Raw genomic sequence first — 22,364 nt, forward strand, 5'->3', positions numbered from 1 at the left:
AGAAAAAAAATCACTCCCTGGAGTTTTTTTCCAAAAGTATTGGATTTTATTTCTGTTGCAGTGAATATTTTAGTGGAATTCCCATAAAAAGCGATTAACAGTCAAATTAAAAATCCTGAAAATGTAGTGTCATCATCGTTATCACTATAAAGACCATTTTTGTCTTGATAAACCTCCAGCCACGCCTCATCTCCTTTATTCATGGCTAGAATAGTGGCACTGGAAGCCTGTTGAGTGCCTGAATTATACACGTGATACATAAATTGTACATTCTTATTGTTATGTTTCAGTACAATATGTACATTTTTAGCATACACTGTAATGTGGTAGGTTAGGTAATATACACCATTTACCGGAGAGGTTAATTTTCCAGTTTGTATATTATAGACATTATGCTCATTATAAAATACTTTCTCAAACTTAATGGGTGCGCCACCACCTGGATTGGATGTTTTTAGTCCTACGTGAAAAGCATAGCTGTTTCTGGTGGAGGATGATCCAGGTTCACCTTTGGGTCCTGGAGGACCAGGGGGACCTGCCATACCAGTCGCTCCTGGGGGACCTAATTTTCCTGGGGGACCATGTGGACCTTGTTCTCCTGGCTTACCTGGTAGAATATGAATAGACAAAAACACATTATCTTCTCAAAAGCAATGGATACCTATTTACAGAATATTCCTGTTCAAGGAAACATTTCTATGGATCTGCAAAAAAGGAAAATGGCTGAATTTAGTGGACAACTGTGTTTTTACAATCTAAACAACTAGGTACTGTTACAAAGAATATTTTTTAGAGACAGATGGTCTTGCTCAGTGCACCCAAAGGTGTTATTTAGGCATTTAACTTTGATATTCCAACAGTGCAATCTCCATGCCGTAAGTCTGTTACTGTACAGATCCTAGAGACCTAGATACATTACATAAATGCAGTTTCTTTTTTGGTACCTGTGCTCTCCTTAAACTATTGAACAAAGTATATCCTAATTGTCTGGCTAGCTAGCTTGGAACAGTGGTTCAGGAGGTGGGGTACCTGAACCTGGAAATGTGGAAATATCACCCTTGCAGATCTTCAGCCAGCACTGGTCCTGCTTCCAGACAATTTCATAACCTACACCCCTGACTCTTCTGGTAGCTGTCACTGCTTTGTTAGCAGGGTTTACCTTGTCAGCATTCAGCCCTCAACAGGCCTTTGCTAGTCAGATGACTGGCCTTAACTGATGGTTAGGACAGACCTTTAAGCCATGGGTGCCCACAGTTCATCTGTGGCAGGAAGTGGTTGGTTGTTGTCAGTTGTACGTTATCAGTTTGTTGGCCAATACTGTTGGAATAAATGTGGTCTGTAAATCAAAAAAGGCATGTCCATGCCCTTCCAATTATAACATTGCAGTGTTTCGGTGGGTGTGGGCAAAGTATAATTATCATTACAATAGGAGAATTATGTCTATGTATGCCATGTCTAAAGCACACTCTGGGCTACAGCTGCACAGACCAGGCTGTCAGTGACAGTGTCACTCAGGCACAGCCAATGCTGCAGCTGTTCTCCCTCTCTTTGCCTACCAGTGAAGAAGGCAATGAGAGATAAAACACCAAACATTTCCAGGGCTGTGTGCAACCACAAGGAGAGCTGGAGGAAAGCCACAAGTGAGAGCAGATGAAGTTGTAATGCAATGCTGTGCACCCTGAGGGATAACAACTCCTGCTGGGAGGAGCAGGGACTCTTGGGAGATGTGGATCCCAGAGAGCCTGAGCCTGTGTCTATGCCCTGGACGGAGAGCAGGAGGAGACAATTTGTCATCCTATGTGTTGGTGAGAGGTTACTGCCATACCCTACCTTTTTTTTAAAGGAATAGTATTGCTAGTTTGGGACACGGCTTAGGCACTAATACCCAGGTTTAGAGGGGCTCTACCTCTAAGTTCTGGGCTCTAATGCACTGGCCAATGGGAGGGGTTTTGCTATAGACTGTTGAACCTCTATGTTTGCATTGCCCCCTAGTCAGGACCCCTTTTAGTATATAGATTAGGGGTAAAGTTATTGGTCTGCTTGTTGTTTAGTCTCATTATATTGTAACTGTTTTGGTATACGTTTTAAAGTATCTATTCTTACTTTTTCATCTTTTGTCTGTTGATTTATTGTGTGTCGTTGCAATAATATATTCACCTTGAGCCTTGGTGTGTCATAGGGTGTGGCATTGCCGAGAAGACTGTTGACATCTAGAGTCAGGGGACCCAAACATCAAAGGCTCTTTTGGGGGTAAAGGCTACATCTACGCTTCTCAACAGTTATCTATCTAGCGAGGAATGCTTAGAGCTTCTGTTAGAATTATATCATTGTCCCCATGAGAAAAAACAATCCTCACTTCCTGTTTCGGTGATGACTTTCAAACAAAACAGCAATTGAAAAAATCTCCTTTATAAAGACATAAGCAGCATTAAATATCTCACAGAAAGAAACTGTCAGGGCTGGCTTAGCCTTTCCTTCTCTGAGCTGGCTGCTCAGCTGTCGGCTAATTGCCAGCTCTCATCTCTCTCCACAGTTACCCAGCTGTTACTGATCCTGCTCGTCTGACCTGCCTACTTAAAGCTGCCCAGCTCACTTCATCTCTGCCTTCACCTTGGTCACCTCACAAGAAACCATCTCCTGCATTCCTCTTTAAAGACTGGCTTCATGACATCCCTTCTGGCTCCTTATCCTGTTTGCTGTTCCTCTACTTGGATCCCTGACGTCTGGCCTGGCTGATTACCTGATTTGGTTACTGAACTCTGGCCTGGCTGACTACTCGATCCGGTTACTGGTTTCTGGCTATGCTTTGAATACGCTTACTCTATTTACCTTTTTATTTTTTATTAATAAACAAGTGTGATTTAATTGTACTTCTGTCTCGGTCTGGTTCATGGTTTCTGACAGAAACTCTCCAATAGGGTTACAGGCAGCTTTCAAAAACTGATGAAAGTTCTAACCCTTCACCACTCTACTTCATGGCAAAGCAAAAGGTTTACATAAACCCCTCTTTGACTTCCAGCGAGGAGGGGAGAGAAACAACACATTGAACATTTCCATAGCTGATGGAAATATCCGGTACTTCTGGGTATGAAGAAGCTGTAGACTCGCTCACTGTTACAGCTCCCAGCTGTCACAGGGAAGTCCTTAGTCTTGTGTGACAACTTGTGGCTTACTCAGTGCTTTCTTTTCACTCCTGGTGAGAGAATGGAGCAGTGCAGAGTAAGGGGAACCTAGAGGGTCTACAATAAAGTAATGGATGGGCAAAGCACCACACTCGCTTAAAGGTAAACATGGCAGCAATAATTCTGCTTGTAGAAATACACAATTTTTCTTGAAAAAAATATTGGTGTTGCGCTCCTAATATGTTAGTGTAAATGATACACTAAAGTGTAGTGATAATAAATCTAAACAATAATGATGTATCTATATACGGTAAATTAAAAGCAAATAAATAAAATACCAATATATTGCTACATAAAGTGCCAATGTACTGATAAATATATATATCTAAAATAAATAATCGTGGTATACACAAAAACCACATGCAAAACATATGTGCGCAAGCAAAAACTTGCATATAAAAAACGTGACTGTGTTCTAAACTGAGCAGTGTAAATAAATATAGGCATTGATCATCCAAACAAATGAATATAAATAAAGACAGTAGTGAACAATTAATAAATCAAAGTCCAAAGTGCAAAGTGCAAATATAGTACATATTTCAAAATAGCAGCATGTGAAAACGGTGATCTCAACAACCAGGTGACAGTGTGGTTTAGAACACTGGTGATCCTTCGGTGTCCGCAGTACCCATAGGTGTACTAAATGATTACCTTACTGCTATAAGGCAGACAGCATGTAGGGAGTAAAGGGATTTAGATCCTCAGGGTGGACTGGCTTCTGTATACTCCTGTTCAGAAGGCTTTGTATGCAGGGGAACGCTTCTTTTCCTTCCCAGGGTAAGTATCGAGGGCCACTTAAAATACTCATAGAAGAGGGATATAGAGCCTACTATGGTGTAGTATTTTCCGTAATATCAATTTATTATAATAAAAATCAATCTACTCACATTTAAATCAATCAAATCGCACAGTATATAAGAAGAGCAGCGCACTCCTGTAAGAACGTCACTTCCGGTGTCCATATGCTTCTCCTACGCGTTACGTCGCTTCACTTCCTATTTTTTGAGTTACGTTTGACTCATACGGTGTGCAGCACCTACTGGTTACAAATTTTCCCATAGAAGTGCAGGAGCCTTCTTCATACACACAATTTTTCTTACCGCTACCTGTTAGCTCTGGTGTCATGGATTGCATTTTTTCTACTATTGTATACCCTGAGGAAATGCCTCTGTCTTCTTTCCACAAATTACAAAACGGCAATACACTAGAGCAGTGGTCATCAACCCTGCCCTTAGGGCCCACTAACAGGCCAGGTTTTATGTATTACCTTGGAAAGATGCAGACTAGAATACTGCAATCACTGAGCAGCAAATTATATCACCTGTGATGTGTTTCAGTTATCTTGCAAACCTGGCCTGTTAGTGGGCCCTGAGGACAGGGTTGATGACCACTGCACTAGAGAACAACACATGAGGACATATTCTTACTTCATGGCCCTGATTATCCTATAATACCATTTACCTGGGTCACTTTTTGGTCCCGGTTGTCCGTCTTTTCCATCTCTGCCAGGAGGTCCATGCTGGCCATTTATACCTGGTGTTCCTGGAATACCCGGAACACCTGCAATACATTCATTGTTTTTGGTCGTTTGACAATTTCCTGGTGTTTTATTCATTGACACCATAATGACCACAATCAGGAACTGAAGTCTTCCCATCTGAAGGCAAGAAAATAGATGGTGTTATACAGGTCTCTAGTCACCCCCCAAAAATTCTAGGCAAATGTCTAAACAGACAGGTATTATATAAGGTATAGCTATCTACACAGGTATATATAAAGTATATGTAAAATGCAATGACTGTCAATGGAGTCAATTTGTTTAGCCTGTTCTGTGATTCACAACCTCTCCCACACTGCACAGTCAGGCATGTGGGCATGGCCTATCTTGGGTAACCTTTTTGGGAAGAATAGCTCTCACACAGTGTATAATGCCCCAATGTTCTTTGTAGAATTCTTTAGAAAATATGTTAAAGAAGCAGATAAACCAATCTTTGTCACCAGAATCATTTCTTACATCTGCACACTTTGTACATGTGCATAAAATCAAGGATTTTGTTGTAATAGAGTCAGGTTTACGATTAACCAATAATACCAAGCAGGTGCCAATGATCACCATTTTCATATGTAGGTTGAAACATGGTCAATAACTGAAACAGAAAATCTGTGTAAGAGGCTTAAAACTGGATGAGGGGCAGCCAAACTCTTCTACTAAGTTGAGGTTATGGAAGACAGTTTCATGTCACAGGCATAGGCGTGCACACAGGGTGTGCTGGGTGTGCCTGGGCACACCCTACTCACACCCATGTGCATCGCTCTGCCTGGCCCTGATAATTCTGTATGGGTTCCCGGGAGCAGAGAGAGGAGCCCAACTCACAAACTCTGGGCACCTCTGCTCTGCAGCTATTTAAAAAGAAAAAACAGCCCCATTGTTTATCTGCCTGGCGGGGCCAAAAGGGGACTATTTAAGCACTTTCGGGTGCAGGCGGCGAGATCTACTGCACTTTGGTTCCCGGCAATTAAATTAAAGTCCCTGATTCCCACTTCTTCTATAACAATCTGCCAGGCCTTTAATCTAATTGCAAGCAAAGGCTGTGGAAGATTACTCCACCTGCTCCTGAACGTGGATAAACAGTCCTCCTTTGGCCCTAGGCTCCGGTGCCCAGCACAGTGCAGTGCAGTGGATGGAGGTGGGTCAGCTCTTGTTGACTGACATAGATCAGCGGGCGAAAGTGCAGAGGATGGCTGGCTGTGTGGAGCCCTCCAGTGTTTCCCGGGTCCCTCCCTCGCGATGCTGACTCACTCCCCCCACCCTCAAGTGGATGTGCTGCAGGAAGAGATTGGCTACACTGCTGGCTGCCCAAATCGTGAGTACCAGCTAACCTTCTAAACCTGCCAGGCTATCTGGGGTCCCCTCTGACACTGTTCTCTGCTCCTCTCCTGACCCTGTGCCTTCCATCTGCCCTGCACCCCTCACCCTATACTGACCTACTTTACAGCACCCTGCACCCCTCACTATGCACCCTGCCCCCACCCCACAGATCCATGCACCCCTCACTATGCACCCTGCCCCCACCTCACAGAACCATGCACCCCTCACTGTACACCTTGCCCCCACCCCACAGAACCTTTCACCCCTCACTATGCACCCTGCCCTCACTTCACAGAACCTTGCACCCCTCCCTGTAAACCCTGCCCCCACCCCACAGAACCCTGCACCTCTCACTATGCACCCTGCCCCACCCCACAGAACGCTGCATCCCTCACTGTGCACCCTGCCCCCACCCGAACAAAACCCTGCACCTATCACTATGCACCCTGCACCCACCCCACAGAACCCTGCACCCCTCACTATGCACCCTGCCCCCACCCCACAGAACCCCGCACCTATCACTATGCACCCTGCACCCACCCCACAGAACCCTGCACCCCTCACTATGAACCATGCACCCCTCACTATGCACCCTGCAGCCACCCCACAGAACCCTGCACCCCTCACTATGCACCCTGCACCCACCCCACAGAATGATGCACCCTGCACCCATCCCACAGAACTCTGCACCTACCCTGCCCCCCGCACTGTGCACCCTGTCTCCACCCCACAGAACCTGGCACCCCTCACTGTGCACCCACACCCCACAAAACTCTGCACCCCTCACTATGCACCCTGCACCACCCACCCACAGAACACTGCACCCCTCACTATACACCCTGCACCCACCTCATAGAACACTGCCCCCCTGTCAGGCCCTAGCTCTGCCAGGTGGAGAGAGCTTTGTCAGGTAGACTGTATCAGGCCCATGAGTTCTGACAGTAGTCCTGTCGCTCTGTGTGCTGGCAGGTGATGGGAAAGCTCTCCCTCTCTTCTCTTTCACTATGTGGGTGGGGAGATGAGATAGCGAGATATATTATATACTCACACCCACACGCGTGTTTGAGCTTTGGGGCGCACACCCTAATGTAATAGGCTGCGTACGCCTATCATCACAGGTCATACACCATGGCAACACGGAGCACAGCAATAGGACACAAGGTAGTTATGCTGCATCAGCCAGGTCTCTCCCAGGCAAAGATTTCAAAGCAGACTGGGGTTTCAAAATGTGCTGTTCAAGCTCTTTTGAAGAAGCATAAATAAATCGGCAACATTGAGAGTTGTGGATGCAGAGGTTGACCAAGAAAACTTAATTCAGCAGATGAAAGACACATCATGCTTACTTCCATTCAACATTGGAAGATACACAACAGTGTCATCAGCACAAAACTGGTGGAAACCAGTGGGACCCAGGTACCCCCATCTACTCTCTGGAAAAATCTGGCCAGAAGTGGTCTTCATGGAAGAATTGTAAGAAAGAAATATCCCCTGAATGGGACTTTAAATGGCAACACCACTACAAAAGTATAATAAAAATGTATGTTTATTGAAATTGAGTAAAAAAATCAATCACACATATGATGCTTAGTAAATAAACACATGGACAATTAACAAAAACACATATTTTCTTGCAGTTGAATAAATTTGTACATAAGGTCAGAGTAGTTACTCTCCAATGTTCGAGAAAAATCTTCGGTAATGACGCGTTTCAGCATGATCATGCAATGCCAATATGTTTTGCATCTCAAACTATTTGCTCTATTATTGTTATTTACTAGAACATAGATTCTCCTATATAAATACCCATGATGAAAGGGCTTGAACCTGAAATATGTTGAGTACCCAAAGGCCATACCTCCGACTTGGAAACAAGGCTAAGCGCTCAACTATGCATGAAAACATAGCAACTGGGGTGCAGAAAAATGGCAGCATGAGTCAAATTTGAAATGCTTGGCTGTAGCAGAAGGCAGTTTGCTCACAGAAGGGCTGGAGATTCGTACAATAATCAGTGTCTGCAGGCAACAATGAAGCATCATGAAGGTTCCTTGCAAGTTTGGAGCTGAATCTCTGGTGACCTCAATGCTGAAAAATACAGGTAGATACTTATCCATTATGCCAGGCGTGTGATTGCCCCTAAATGTTTTCTGCAGCAAGACAATGACCTCAAACACACAGCCAATGTCATTAAGAACTATCTTCAGTGTAAAGAAAAGCAAAGAGTCCTGAAAGTGATTGTTTGTCCCCCATGGAGCTCTGATATCAACATCTGTGTCAATGAAATGGAAGTAAGGTAGCCTGCATCAACAGAAGATTTGTGGTGAGCTCTCACCACACAAGATGTTTGGGAGTTGGGACAACCTACCTGCCGACTTCCGTCAAAAACTGTGTGCAAGTATACCTAGAAAAGTTAATGCTGTTTTGAAGGTAAAGGGCGGTCACACCACACCAAATGTTGATTTGATTTGGATTTATCTTCTAAAACATTGCTAAAAAAATAAACTATTAACACTTCTATTTCTGAAAGCATTCTTAATTTACAGCATTTTTTTTGTTTACATCTGCCTAAAACCTTTGCACAGTAATATATATATAATTTTTGGGACTCCTGCCTTTACATGCACATTAACTTTAATGGCATCCCAGTCTTAGTCTGTAGGGTTCAATATTGAGTTGGTCCACCCTTTACAGCTATAACAGCTTCAACTCAACTGGGCATGTGGTCCACAAGTGTAGCGCCGGGCTCCTGAAGAGCAGGCACTGCCTGGTCATAGGTGTGACCTTTGGCAGGAATTGGAAAGCAGTCTGGTTGGACGCATTGGGTACCAATCTCTCTCTCTGAGCCAATCACTGGGTGTGTTGTCTCGCTGTGTGTTCCGGGAGAGGGTACTAAAGGTGCTGAGATCACGGGGTTCAGGTCCAGAAGTATGTTCTGACTCCCTGGTCCTGGTCCTCCTGACCAGCCCCCAGAGGCCCTCATGGCCTGGGGTGCGGACCCATCCATTTCCGAGTCTCGGGGCTGGCTAGCTCAAGGCACAGTAACTGAAAGGAGGGTTCCAATGTGGTCCGGTGCCGTCTCGGGTTTGGAGAGGCCCAGCAACTGAAAACGCAACCAGGGGAGGACTTTTCAGAAGAGGGCCATGCACAAGGATGGCTGCTCGGTAAGAGCCTGGAAGCTAAGCTGAAAGGACACCAAGTGTATCCGCAATTCTTACGGTATCGCCGGACCAGCTGCAAGATGCTGGTACCATAAGAGAGTTCCTAATTTCATCCTTCAATTACAACTAAGTTCTGTGAGAGACTTTCTATTCTATTCTAAAGTTCTACAATCAAGCCTGTGGCAGAGACTTTGCTAAACTTAAATCACCTGTCAGCTGCTAAATTCACTAAAGGGGATTTATCCGATCGATGAGATATCCAGTTGTGAATGGTTATTCCCTGGATCGCCTAGAGAGAGACATTTTAGGTGTCAGCAGTTGAAAGAGTACCTGAGCTTTACTACCCATACCCTCTATTCCCTACTGAGAGACTGTTTTCTGTTCAACGTGTTTTGCAAATAAAAATTCCTAAAGGGATTCAAGTGTCGGTCTCTACAGTTTATTGGGCCATCAACCTCAGGTAACCCCTAGACGAGCACGAAGTGGAGAAGGTAACGGTAAGCCCAACAAAACCAGCAGCTCCTTAGGGGGTCAGTGCTGCACAAGGTTTAGGAGTGTGTCTATGTAAATGTTTGACCATTCTTCCTGATACACATTTGTGAGGTCAGGCACTGATATTGGACAAGAAGGCCTGGCTCACAGTTTCTGCTCTATGACTAGACTGGGATGCCATTAAAATTTGTGCGCGTGTAAAGGCAGGTGTCCCAATACTTTTGGTAATATAGTGTGTGTGTGTGTGTGTGTGTGTGTGTGTGTGTGTATGTGTGTGTGTGTGTGTGTGTGTGTATAGAGAGAGAGAGAGAGAGAGAGAGAGAGAGAGAGAGAGAGAGAGAGAGAGAGATAGATAGATAGATAGATAGATAGATAGATAGATAGATAGATAGATGCAGAGTAATACAGAGTATTTAGTCAGAGGTGTTAGGGGAGCACAGCTGCAGTTAGTGGGAGTAGTGTCCCTTTCTGGAATGTGTACAAGATAACTCTGCAGCATGCACTAGCTCCACGCCTCCATACCAATAAGGGGAGTGTAAGAAATGGAAAGGAGCCTGACCTGTGCTATCCCTTCTCGACTGTAACCTCTCCCTTCGCTAAGTACTGTTCCTCACAAGCAGGTACCTGTCCTTGATTGTTCACCAGAAGAGTACCAAAATGACATGGGGTCCTTTATTTAAAAGGTTCCCTCACCCAAAATGGTCGCCTAAGTCTTTTGAGAGTTCTGTTTCCATTCAGACTACTTTCCTCTCTTAAGGCACTGTATAGAATCTCAGACCAGTTCCCTTATATGGCTTCCCTTTCAATGCAACAATGGCACCCCAGATAGCAAGCAATTGAGCTGCAAGTTTGAAACGGACTTGCTGAGCTATTGCTAGACTTGCCAGGCTTTACAAGTTTGTAGCACAATTTTAGCAAGTCCACACTGTATGACTCCAGATGAACTTTCTTTGCAAACATTCTGCAAGTCTGCTGCAAGTTATGGTTCAGTTATATTGTGTAATAGTCATCCCACCACAGGAGTCACTGCAACTATGCTCTTGCAAGAGACTTCCAATGCAAATTTGCTACAAACTAGAGAAGTGTCAACTAAAACTTTTAAATGTTTTGCAAGTGTACAACGTGCCAGTGAAAATGTGCAGCAAATTAACAAGTCTTACAATTTAACACTGCCACAATTTTGTGGCAAGTTATCCTTGCTATCTGGGACTACGCCACCAACAGGTGGGAAGGCTAACTGCATCCGCCTAGAGGTGGATAACAACCCTTTTTCCTGGTTACAGTGTATGTAAAGCTTAAACATTTTGTTTAGTGTTGGATAGAGTAATAAAGGATTAAAAGCCTTGCAAGTTTTTTTTTTGTGAGAAATTTCTACAAAGTACAAGGAATTCCTCTCTTATGCCTTGTACACACGGTCGGAAATTCCGACGGAAAAGGTCCGATCAGATTATATTGTCGGAAAATCCAATTGACTTTTTCCTTCGGAATTTCTGACAGAAATATTTGAGAGCTGGATGTAAAATTTTCAGACAAAAAAATCAGATCAGGCTTTTTCCGATCGTTTGTAGAGAATTCCGATGGACAAATTGCCACGCATGCTCAGATTAAATTACGAGACCAAAGCTAGTGGCTACTAGCCTCTATGTAGTCCCGTCGTACGCAACGAACGTCACCACATTCCGAACAATTGGATTTTCCGACAACTTTGTCCGACTGTGTGTATGCAACATCAGTTTTGGCCAAAATCCGTCAGACAAAATCCGACGGATTTTGTGGTCCGAATGTCCGACCGTGTGTACAGGGCATTAGACATTTGTGTTAGACATTAAAAGCTTTTAACCCCCCTAGCGGCTAAAGAAAGGGTTAAATGCGCCTGCAAAGCGCCATTGCCGAATTGCTTTTCAGCTGCTTCGGCAGCTCGGCCCATTCATTTCAATGGGCAGGAGCAGTGTATACACATCGTCTAAATAACTGGGGGATGTGTAGCGGATGACATTTTGGACAAAATGTCATACGCATGTAAATTTAGTTTTTGCCTCAGAACTGTAGGGGTTCTGAGGGTTAATTGTGTAGGTAGGCCTTAACACCAGTCTGGCCAGGCTGTGTTTGTAAGTTCTGCCTGGTCATGTGAACGGTGAGGTGCACATGACAGGTCAGAACCAGGTCTGGTTGGATGTTTAGGTATCAGCCTTCTCGGAGCCAATCAGTGGGAGTGCCGGGGCCTGCTGAGGAGTCTGGGAAGGAGTACTTAAGAGGTGTGGGTCACGTGTTCAGGGAGAGGAGTTTGCAAGACCTGTGGGGTCTGTTCTGGTTCCAGGACCAGGATATCCCCGTGAGGGGTCCCGGTCACGGGGTGTTCGACACCCCGCAACATGTTCCTGTGGAAGGCCCCTGATGGACCCATGTGGTCTGGGGTAGGGATCGTCTGTTCCCGAGTCTCGGACCCGGCTGGTCCAAGGCGCAGTAACTGAGGGAGGATTCAAGGTGTCCGGGTGTGCTCTCGGCTTGGAGAGGCACCACAGCTCGTGGAAGTGACCGGGGGAGGACTCTTCGGAGGAGGGCCGGCAAGTGGCATCCTGGGAAGTGTCCGGTTACTGAGTTGGGAAGGACATTGACAAATTCACGCTTTTCTAGTACCATTGAGGAGACGAGAAACATTCCAGGTACTGAGGAAAAGGTTCCTGTTCACCTTTAGTTACAACTTGTCCATGTTCACAGGACTGTTTCAAGTTTTGAGTCAATGTGCTGACTGCCATGATCTCTGGCTAGAGATCTGTTCAGCCTTGAAGTACCCAGCTGCGAGTGGCTACTTTCTGGGTGGAAGTAGAGACTTTGCTAGACCTGCAGTTCAAGGTGCCTGAGTTCTTCACCTGTGCCCTCTGTTCCTTAAGAGACTGTGTCGTTTGGAAGTTATTATTTCAAAATAAAACCCTTTAAAGAGGACTTCATCTGTGTCAGTGTTCAAGTGGTTGGGTATCAACCCTGGGAACCCCTAGGCGTGGAAGAGCAGGCCGAGAGAAGGTAACTGGTAAGCCCAACAAGTCAAGGCTGCATAGCAAAGGTTGTGGCCGCTACACAAAAATGCTGTTTGCAGGACTTTTTCTAACGTCATGCAAGTGCACCGCCCCAGTGTGAAAGCAGTTCTCACACTGGGGATGAAGGGGAGGCGTTTTTCAGGCTCTTTACAGGCACTTTTTTTTAGCCTTTAGTGCCTGAAAAACACTTCAGTGTGAAAGGGGTCTTATTGAGAGAAAAAAAAAGATTAAGATGAGGTTGTTAATTGGAATACAGCTGCCATAATATTTAACAAAACCAAGATGGATGGGATGCATAATAATTTCTACAAAAATGTAATCTAAAGGTCTGATAATAACTTAAGGAGCTTTCTGTTCTGTCATATACAGATTGTTGGTCCTTTTGTTTTTATTTATTTCATCAATCATGTGACACTTACATTGCATATAGGTGGACATCATTTCACTAATTATGTGACTTCTGAAGGTAATAGGTTGCACCAGAGCTTTTTATGAGCTTCATAACAAAGGGGTGAATACACCCCACTCATGCCACCTATCAGTTTTTTATTTCTAAAAAATAGTTTTATATATACATTTTTCAAATTTTACTTTACCAACTTAGACTATTGTGTTCTGGTCCATCACATATAATTCAGATTAAAAATGACATTGAACTACAGGCTGTAATGTAACAAAATAGGTAAAAAGCCAAGGGGGGTGAATACTTTTGCAAGGCTCTGTATTTATGCAAGCTGGACCCAGTAATGAAGGGTCCACCCCAATATATCAGAACTGTAGTTTTATGCAAAGGTGCTATTAGACAAAGTTACAGACATTATTTTGGTCAAATATTTAATTTTTAATGGTCCCACATTCTGCGCAGTAAATATTGCAAACAGCTAACTAAATGTTTGTCTAATGAAAGATTTTGTATAGTTGTTTATGTACAAATCTAACAATGAAAAATGCATACATTTGAATCCAGTCACCTTAATGCCTGTATTGGAGGAGGCTGGAGACAAAGAAAAACCACATGTGTTAAATTTATGATGTATGAATCAGCTGCTGTGAGCCCAGTGCAGGACACACTCCCTGAAGACCTAGATATTAGATTTTTATTTTTTTTGTAGATTTGATCCCGGTTTTATGGCAATACAAACAAGAACAAATAAGAACTTCATAAGGGGGAATTCCCCCTTATGAACATACAATACAATTTCCCTGTTTTGAACACGTGTAGGGGAGGGGCCAGGACGGTACAACAGGCAGTCTATCTGCCTAGGAGGAAACATACACCTTTCCAAAATCAGCCTCTGTAATATTTCATGCCATACACAGAGTGGTGCACTAACGCACTTGGTACTTGTGAGTACCCCATTGGGGGATTGTTCTTATTTGTTTAATAAAATGTTTAAAGCGATATCCCACTTTCAAGGTTTTTTATTTCCCATTATTCCTGAGATACTGCGTGGGAAGTCCAGGATCCTATTACCATTATAGAACCCAGGGGCGGTTCACAAGTGTGTATTGACTGAGCGTAATCGCTAAGTCACACGTTCCAAGGTGAGCATTTAATACCTAGGGGGGTCACTGGAATAAGAGCACCAATGCATGATCTGCAACACCTGTCAATCATCTTTAGACACATGAATTATAAGCATGTCACCAATGCTATTACTGGATACCAAGCATATGCACTTTTTTCAACAGGACTGTCACAGTATTGTTTTATGAAAAGACTTGTTTTTGCACAATAGCACTTTTTTTTAGCACTTTTTTGCTATTTAAAGTGGGACTAGGGATGTTCCCCATATACACCAGACACTTTTATCTGTGTTACAAAGCACTTGGATGCATATGAACACTTTATTATTATTATTGTTTTAATTGATATATTTATTGTTTTCATTTTGGTCATATCACATCTATGTCACATATGTTACTAAACGTGTTTGTTTTAATCTTTAGCGTGCATTTATTGTGTAATATTCTAAAGTGCAGTTTATAATGTACTATTTTTCTCTAAGTGCACGAGCTTATGAGACGTGTGTAACGCTTGCAGCTGGATCGTAACACTTTAAAGCATTAAAGTCAAAGCTTTTTTTTATACATTTTGGGTAGTATAAGGAAGGATTATACTCTGTGTCTCTCTGGTATTTGTGTACGTGTCCCACTGGGTAGATTCACCCTTTTTTATCCTGGTGCCATCAAGACAGAAAGTAATGGAAATTTTTAACTTTAAGCCCTTGTACACACGGTCGGACATTCCGACAACCAAATCCGTTGCATTATGTCCGACGGATCTTGTCTGAAACTGTTGCATACACACGGTCGGACAAAGTTGTCGGAAAATTCGATCTTTCAGAACGTGATGACGTAATTTCGTTACGATTGGGACTACGTTCAGGCTAGTAGCCAATAGCTTTGATGTAGGAATTTGATCTGAGCATGCGTGGCACTTATCTACACATGAACGGAGTATGTCCGATCGGAGCAGTTTGTCGGAAAATATTTCCGGCAAGTTGGAAAATTTGGTCCGACGGATATTCCGACGGAAACAGTCCGATGCAGACCACACACAGTCGGATTATCCGACAAAACGCTCCAATCGGACACATTCCAACGGAATCTCCGACCGTGTGTACAAGGGCTTAGAGTTGTTACTAGAATAAGAGGCTAGGAGAAATCTTTCAATAATGACACTAGTTCCAGAGACAACTGTCTAAAAAGGGAATTTTACCCCGCGTTAAGAAATTTCTTCCCACTTCCTATGGTGTCTCCAGGAGAGGAAGTAATGAAAAATCTCTACAGTGAGGCAGAGAACAGAAGTTTAAACAATCTCTAATCTATCCAAAAAGAATAGGAACATGAAAAATAAATATTCTATGTGATAAAAAATGACACAAGACAGTTTATATAAACAGGTACTTACAGCTGCCCAGTCCTCGGGGGAAGTTGTACTTTGAAACGGCAGTCAGTGATATGAAGCATTATATCCCCTGTTGCTTAATGAGTGTTCAGACTCGTTTAATGTTTATAGGACTTACTAGAAGACCCTGTTAATTTGAAATTGCGGGTTAATCTCTGAAATGTGTTTTTTTTTTTACCGTAATCATACTTTAAGGTACTTGGTTACATAGTTAGGTTGAAAAAAGGCACAAGTCCATCTAGTTCAAAAAGAATAAACAAATATAAAACCTCCTTATACAAAATCCTATACCTTCAGTTGATCCAGAAGAAAGGAAAAAAAACATTAAAGCTGCAGCGGGGTTTATCCAATTTGCTCCAGCGGGGGGGAAAAATCCTGCTTGATCCCCCAGAAGGTAATTGGGTATTCCTTAGATCAGGAATAGGCAACCTTTTAAAGGTGAAGATCTACCTGAAAAATATGGAAGAGATCAAAGATCACTGGGGGCCGCACCGTTTAAAAAAAAAAAAAAAAAAAGAAATTAACTAGCAAGCCCCCAATGAAAAGTAAGGACAGCATAAAGAATCATTATCATTAAATCATTAAATCATTCTCTGCAGCTATTAACTTTTGTAGCACCACCCCCTCCCATTAGAATGTAAGCTCTACGAGCAGGGCCCTCCTATACCTTTTGTATTGTACTGTAATTGTGTTGTCCCCCCTATACATTGTAAAGCGCTGCGTAAACTGTTGACGCTATATAAATCGATAATAATAATAATAATAATAATAATAAAGAAAACGTAGAAAAAACACATAAAACGAATGTCACTGTAGAAATATAAACATAGCCAACCTTATTTAGTTTCAGTAAGAAACTCGACAATCCACTATTCATTTTTTTATGTCTGTGGAGTAATGCGTTATCCCCACAAGGCTGATGCTAAAGTTGATCACGAAAGCAGAACATCTGGTGCTGCAGGCTAATTTCTTTGACTAGTTTCAGGCCTCAGTAATATGTAGGGCAGTGTACAGGGTCACTCACCCCAGAGAGGAGGGTTTTTAACTACCGGCTGGCTAGAGCGAGAAGAGTCGTTGAGAATTGCTTCGGGAAAATGGCCAGCCGGTTCCGCCTGTTTCTGACAGAAATCTATATGGCCGGCTACAAAATCAACCATATCATCCTGTGCTGCTGCATCCTGCACAATTATTTAAGGAAAGATTCCCAGAATTATATAGCCTCAGTTGGGCCTGATACCGGACTTATTCCAGAAATTTCCCTGATGGGCCTGGATACTGGCCGTACTGGCTTGGCACCCGTGAAGTTCGGGAGAAATATGTTATTTTATGGGTGGGGGGGGGGGGGGGGGGCATTGCAATGCCAATGTATACAATTTGTATTAATTAAAAAAAAATTCTGATAAAATCCAGAATTTTCTTTATTGCTTGCTTTTCTTTTTGGCTGCCTCCTAAGTTCTCCTAGTGCATTTGTAGGGCCAAGTGGATTTTCCTTTAGCAAATAAGCCCCATTGTCACTGTAAACACAAAATGACTTAAAAAACTGGTATTGAGTATTAAAAGAAGAAGCCACACATTGTTTTTTTTTTGTTTTGTTTTTTATTTAAAATTTATTGGATTTTTCTGTTAAAAAAAAAACAAGCGGGAGTGTAACGAAAAAGGAAAAGATATGTTACAAATACAAAACAAACCACCAATACAATGTATATAAAAAAAGAAAAACAAGCAAACAAAACAAATGTTCTTTGCAATACAGTCAGTGACCTTTTGTCTTACTTACTTTCCTTATATTTCCTATCTTCCCTCCCCGCCGCTTTCCCAAAATATACCCTAGCCCCCCACCCAACCTCCCCCCATATTTGTTGGTCCTTCCTCCTCAATTTATTCTATTAATACCTGGATGTAGGTTTCAGTCCTTTTGAATGATCTCCATTTTTTCCACACTGCCCAATATTTGTTCATTTGATTATTCTCCATTTTAACCAAATATTCCATATTGTTAATATATTCGATTCTCTGCACCCACTCTTTAATAGAGAGTTTTTTAGCTTGTGTCCAATTTACCGGTATCAAGGCTTTTGCTGCATTAAGCAAAAGAACTACCAACGTATTATTTTTTTATTTTTTCCTTTATTATTTTTCATTTGTGATTTTCACTTGTATCCTCTACTCCATAGAACAAACATTTCAATGGGCAGCATGGTATTTTTTCTCCGGTTATTATTTCTATATAGGCTAAGATCTCCTGCCAATATGGCTTTATTTCTGGACATTCCCACCAGATGTGAAATGCTGTTCCTGGGGATTTACACTCCCTCCAACAGTACCTAGATCTAGATGGATCTATTTTGTGCAGTCTAACAGGAGTTAACTGCCATCTCATCATGCACTTGTAGTTAACCTCTCTAGACGTTGTATCTGACACCTGCCTATATACTGACGCCATCATCTGCCTCTCCTCTAATTTAATACCCATGTCCACTTCGCATTTTTCTATTGCTGGAATGCCATCTTGTGCCTATATTTCCGATAGACATTCATACACTTTTGACATACAGTGCTTTACTTTTGCTTTAGAATTACATAATTTTTCTATGGGTGTTAGAGAATTCTCATCTCTTATGGGTTTTGGAATTGAACCAACAAAATGTTGAATCTGTACATACTCCCATTCCTTTAAATTTTTCCATCTATACTTCTCAAGTATATCTTGTTTTGACATCAAACTACCACGTGAAGTTATATCTTTTAATTGTATATTTTCCATTTGTTTACCTAATTGAGTGTCATTTCCTGGAATAAAAAAATCTGTGCCCTCTAATGGAATTAATGGAGAATTATATACCCATTTATTTCTCCGATATAGTGCATCCCATATTTTTAGTGTTATTATCGTGATTTCGTGTACCTTATTTGTGCCCATTCTAAATCTAAATTTTGGCGGGATCCAGATAGTTACATAGTTAGTTACATAGTTACATAGTTACATAGTTAGTAAGGTTGAATAAAGACATCAGTCCATCCAGTTCAACCCGAGTGAGTGTCTACAATTGTCCCTATCCCTTTACATTGCACACTCACATTGGTCCCTACCCTCAAGGAGCCACAATCCAAGATCCCCAGTTGTATACTAGGGCCAATTTTAGACAGAAGCCAATTAACCTACCTGCGTGTCTTTGGAGATGATTTTTTTTAATTGTGTGCCTGTTAGTGACTCTTCCATTTTTACCCACTTTTTTTCCATGTGCGCATTTGCCCATTCCACCATTCTTGCCAACGTGATTGCGCTGTAATATCTATAAATATCTGGCAAAGCCATCCCGCCATTTTTTTTTTACTGATTAATATGTTGTAATTTATCCTCGATTTTTTATTTTGCCATATAAATTTTAGAAAAAGTGTTTTTATTATTTTAAAGAAACTGTTTGGAATATTAATTGGGAGCATTTGGAGTTTATAGGTGATTTTAGGTAAAACCACCATTTTTAAAAGATTAATTCTGCCTGTCCAAGAGATTGATCCCATTCTTATTTTCCCTAACACTGTTTTGATATAATTTACTAATGGAATAAAATTCGCGTGGTATAGGTCCTGGACCGTCTTTGTTATTTTTATACCTAGGTATGTTATTTCTTTTTTTTCCCATGTAAAGGGGTATTCTTGCTGTAATGCCATCTCTTCCTCGTTGTCCAATCCTATATTCAATATGACTGTTTTTATAGGGTTTATTTTAAAATTAGAAAGCGCTCCATAATCTTTTATTTCTTTTATTAAGCTAGGCTAGGACAGTCTTGGTTTAGTTATATATAGGAGTAAGTCGCCCGCGTAAGCCGCCACTTTATGATCTTCTTCCCCCCATTTAACCCCGCTTATATTTGCATTATTTTGAATCTTTGCCAAGAATGGTTCCAGGGCAATTACATATAGCAGGGGCGAAAGTGGGCAACCCTGCCTTGTCCCATTTAACATTTCAAATGCGGACGACATACTCCCATTTACTCCCACTCTAGCTGTTGGTTGTGTATATAGGTTAGTGATCCACTTCAGCATCTTTGGGCCTAAGCCTATGTTCCGGAGAGTTTCTATTATAAAACACCAATCAATTCTATGGAATGCCTTTTCGGCATCGATAGAAATCAATATCATTGGGGGTTTCCTTTCCCTGTCTTTACCTATAAGAAGCAGGGTCCTCAAGCTGTTATATCGTCCCTCCCTTCCTGGGATGAATCCTACCTGGTCTCCATTTATTAATTCCGGCATCAAGTTTTCTATTCTTGTTGCTAAAACCTTCGCGTATAACTTTATGTCTACATTCAACAAAGCTATTGGGCGGTAATTGGAGCAGATGGATTCATCCTTACCTGGTTTCGGGATAACTGTTATATTTGCCAATAAGGCCTCTTTCCTCATACTCTCATCTTCGCCCAGTCTATTCCAATATTTACATAACTCAGGAACTAATTGATGTTTAAATTTCTTGTAATACCTGATTGTGAAACCATCCGGGCCTGGGCTTTTCCCATTTGGTGTTTCTTTTATTGCTTTATATATTTCTTCTGGCCTAATTGGCTCCTCTAAACTTTTGGCCCTTTCTTCTGATATTTTGGGTAGATCTGCTTCACTTAAGTATTGCTGAATTTTCATTTTCCTTTGCTCCTTTTGTGCCCCTGACTCTTTACTTCTTATTGAATATAAGGTATTCTAATATGATTTGAAGGCCTCTGCGATCTCTGACGTTCTAAATTTTACTTCCCCATATTCATCTTTAATTTTCTCAATATAATTTAAAGCTTTTTTTTTCCCGAGCTATTCTTGCTAAATGTTTCCCCGACTTATTTGCCCACAGATATCTTTCTTTAGCAAAATTTTTATACACACTTCTCTGTTTTTGCTCTATTAAATCATTTAATTGTGCACGTTTCTGGATGATCTCCTTGTATATCTTTTTATCTAGATATCTCTTATGATTTTGTTCTAACTCATAGAGTGCTTTTTTTAAGTTATCGTATCTTACTTCGCTTTCTTTTTTTTTTCCAGAGCCTATGCTAATTAACTTCCCTCGAATTAGAGCTTCATGAGCTTCCTATAAGGTGGCTTTGGAGACTTCTGTTGTGTCATTTATTTTAAAATATTGTTCTATTTCTGTTTTTATATTACTCTCAACGTCCTCATTCTCAATCAACGCCTCATTTTGTCTCCAAGTCCCCCTTCTAGGCTCTTTTTCCCTCATCCTAATTTTAGCTATATCCGGGGCATGATCCGATATTGTAATGTTACCTATATGGACATTTACCAGCATTTCCAATGTTTCATGGTCTAGAATTATATAATCCAGTCTTGCGTAGGTGTCATGAACCGGGGAGAAATATGTATAATCCTTTTCCATCGGGTTGCATGCTCTCCATGCGTCTACAAGCTGTTGTGTATGAATCTTTTTTTTAAATATTCTATGTTGTTTAATTTCTTGGAGGGAAATAACTGATGTACCAGCTTCATGGTAAAGTTCAGATCCCCTGCTATGATCACATGGCCTTGTTTATATTTCTCTATTATTTTCAATATACCGTTTAAATATTATTATTTTTTGGGGCCTTATTGGGGCAATAAATGTTAATTAATGTATATTTTTGTCTTAGTAAGTTACCCTTTAAGAATAAAAACCTCCCTTCCGGGTCCACCTTCATCTCATCCAACTTCCACCCAACAGCTTTTGCAAACCCAATAGCTACCCCCCTAGCTCCCTTAATCGGGGAATCAGCATAGTACCAGGTTGGATATTTTCTCGTATCAATCCGAATGTTGGAATCTAGGGCTAGATGTGTCTCCTGTAAAAAAACAATATCAGCAAGATAGCCCTCCAGTTCTTCAAATATATTAAACCTTTTCCTTGGATAATTCATTCCTCTCACATTGTATGTTACTATCTTAAGTCCAGCCATCCGGTACTTCTAAAATCTTTCCTATTTCTCTTATTGGATTCGGGCCAACCCACTTTCCCTCCCCCCCCCCCCCTCTCCCATTCCCATCCCATCATTTTATGTAATTTTGACCCTTTGGTCAGGGATAATTTCTCCGGAACCTCTTTGTTCCTTTTATCCCTATGTCCTGGGGTGGAGTTCTGTTCAGCCGCGTCACCATCCATCTCGCCTATTACTTGCGAGATGAATACTAGACATGCCCGGAGGATCACACTCCCCCCACCACTCCCCCATCCCCTCCCCCTCTCCCCCCCCCTATAGTGGAAGGGGGGAGAGCGAGAGGGGGGGAACGTGAGGGGAAGACAGCCCTGGAGTATAACTGGAAAATCATGCAGTTCAGCCTGTCGACTGCTATCGCCATTCCTCCCCCTCCCATTACCGGAGAGGGGAGAGGATTCACTCATCCCCCGACCGTCTCCCCCCCACCACCCCACTACGCCCCCACCCTTGGGACCGGGATATCGAGTTTTTTACAAAATTTTTATATATCCTCAATATGTCGTAATCTCCCAGTCCGTCCGTTCTTCCTGCCAATAAGGCATGCAGGGAACCCCCAGTTATACTGCACCCCGTTCTCCTTCAGAACTGTCAATAGCGGTTTTAGTGCTCTTCTTCTTTTCAGAGTGTCTGGAGATAGATCTTGGAATATCTGTATTTCCTTTCCTTCGTATACAATTGGCGTTTTTACTCTTATATTTTTCCAAATTTGGTTCTTATCTTCTTCCTGCTGGAAACGCACTATTAT

General features: G+C 42.0%; 1 protein-coding gene across 2 annotated transcripts; it reads right to left on the minus strand.

Moving 5' to 3' along the window:
* Window positions 1–23: 23 nt before the first annotated feature.
* LOC143983899 (complement C1q and tumor necrosis factor-related protein 9-like) lies at window positions 24–15,771 on the minus strand. 2 transcript variants are annotated; one of them, XM_077484031.1, is made up of 3 exons: window positions 15,648–15,771; window positions 4,644–4,839; window positions 24–607 (listed from the first exon to the last, which is right to left on the minus strand). In XM_077484031.1, the coding sequence occupies exons 2-3, from the start codon at window positions 4,837–4,839 to the stop codon at window positions 102–104; spliced, it is 702 nt and encodes a 233-aa protein (XP_077340157.1). In that variant the 5' UTR covers window positions 15,648–15,771; the 3' UTR covers window positions 24–101. The 2 variants fall into 2 exon arrangements, with proteins under 2 accessions (XP_077340157.1, XP_077340158.1); XM_077484032.1 differs by lacking the exon at window positions 15,648–15,771 and adding an exon at window positions 7,907–8,133.
* Between the last annotated feature and the right edge of the window lie 6,593 nt (window positions 15,772–22,364).

This window comes from Lithobates pipiens, unplaced genomic scaffold (genome assembly GCF_037356315.1).
Source record: "Lithobates pipiens isolate NorthernLeopardFrog02 unplaced genomic scaffold, aLitPip1_a1.2 Scaffold_16, whole genome shotgun sequence".
Classification (NCBI taxonomy): domain Eukaryota; kingdom Metazoa; phylum Chordata; class Amphibia; order Anura; family Ranidae; genus Lithobates; species Lithobates pipiens.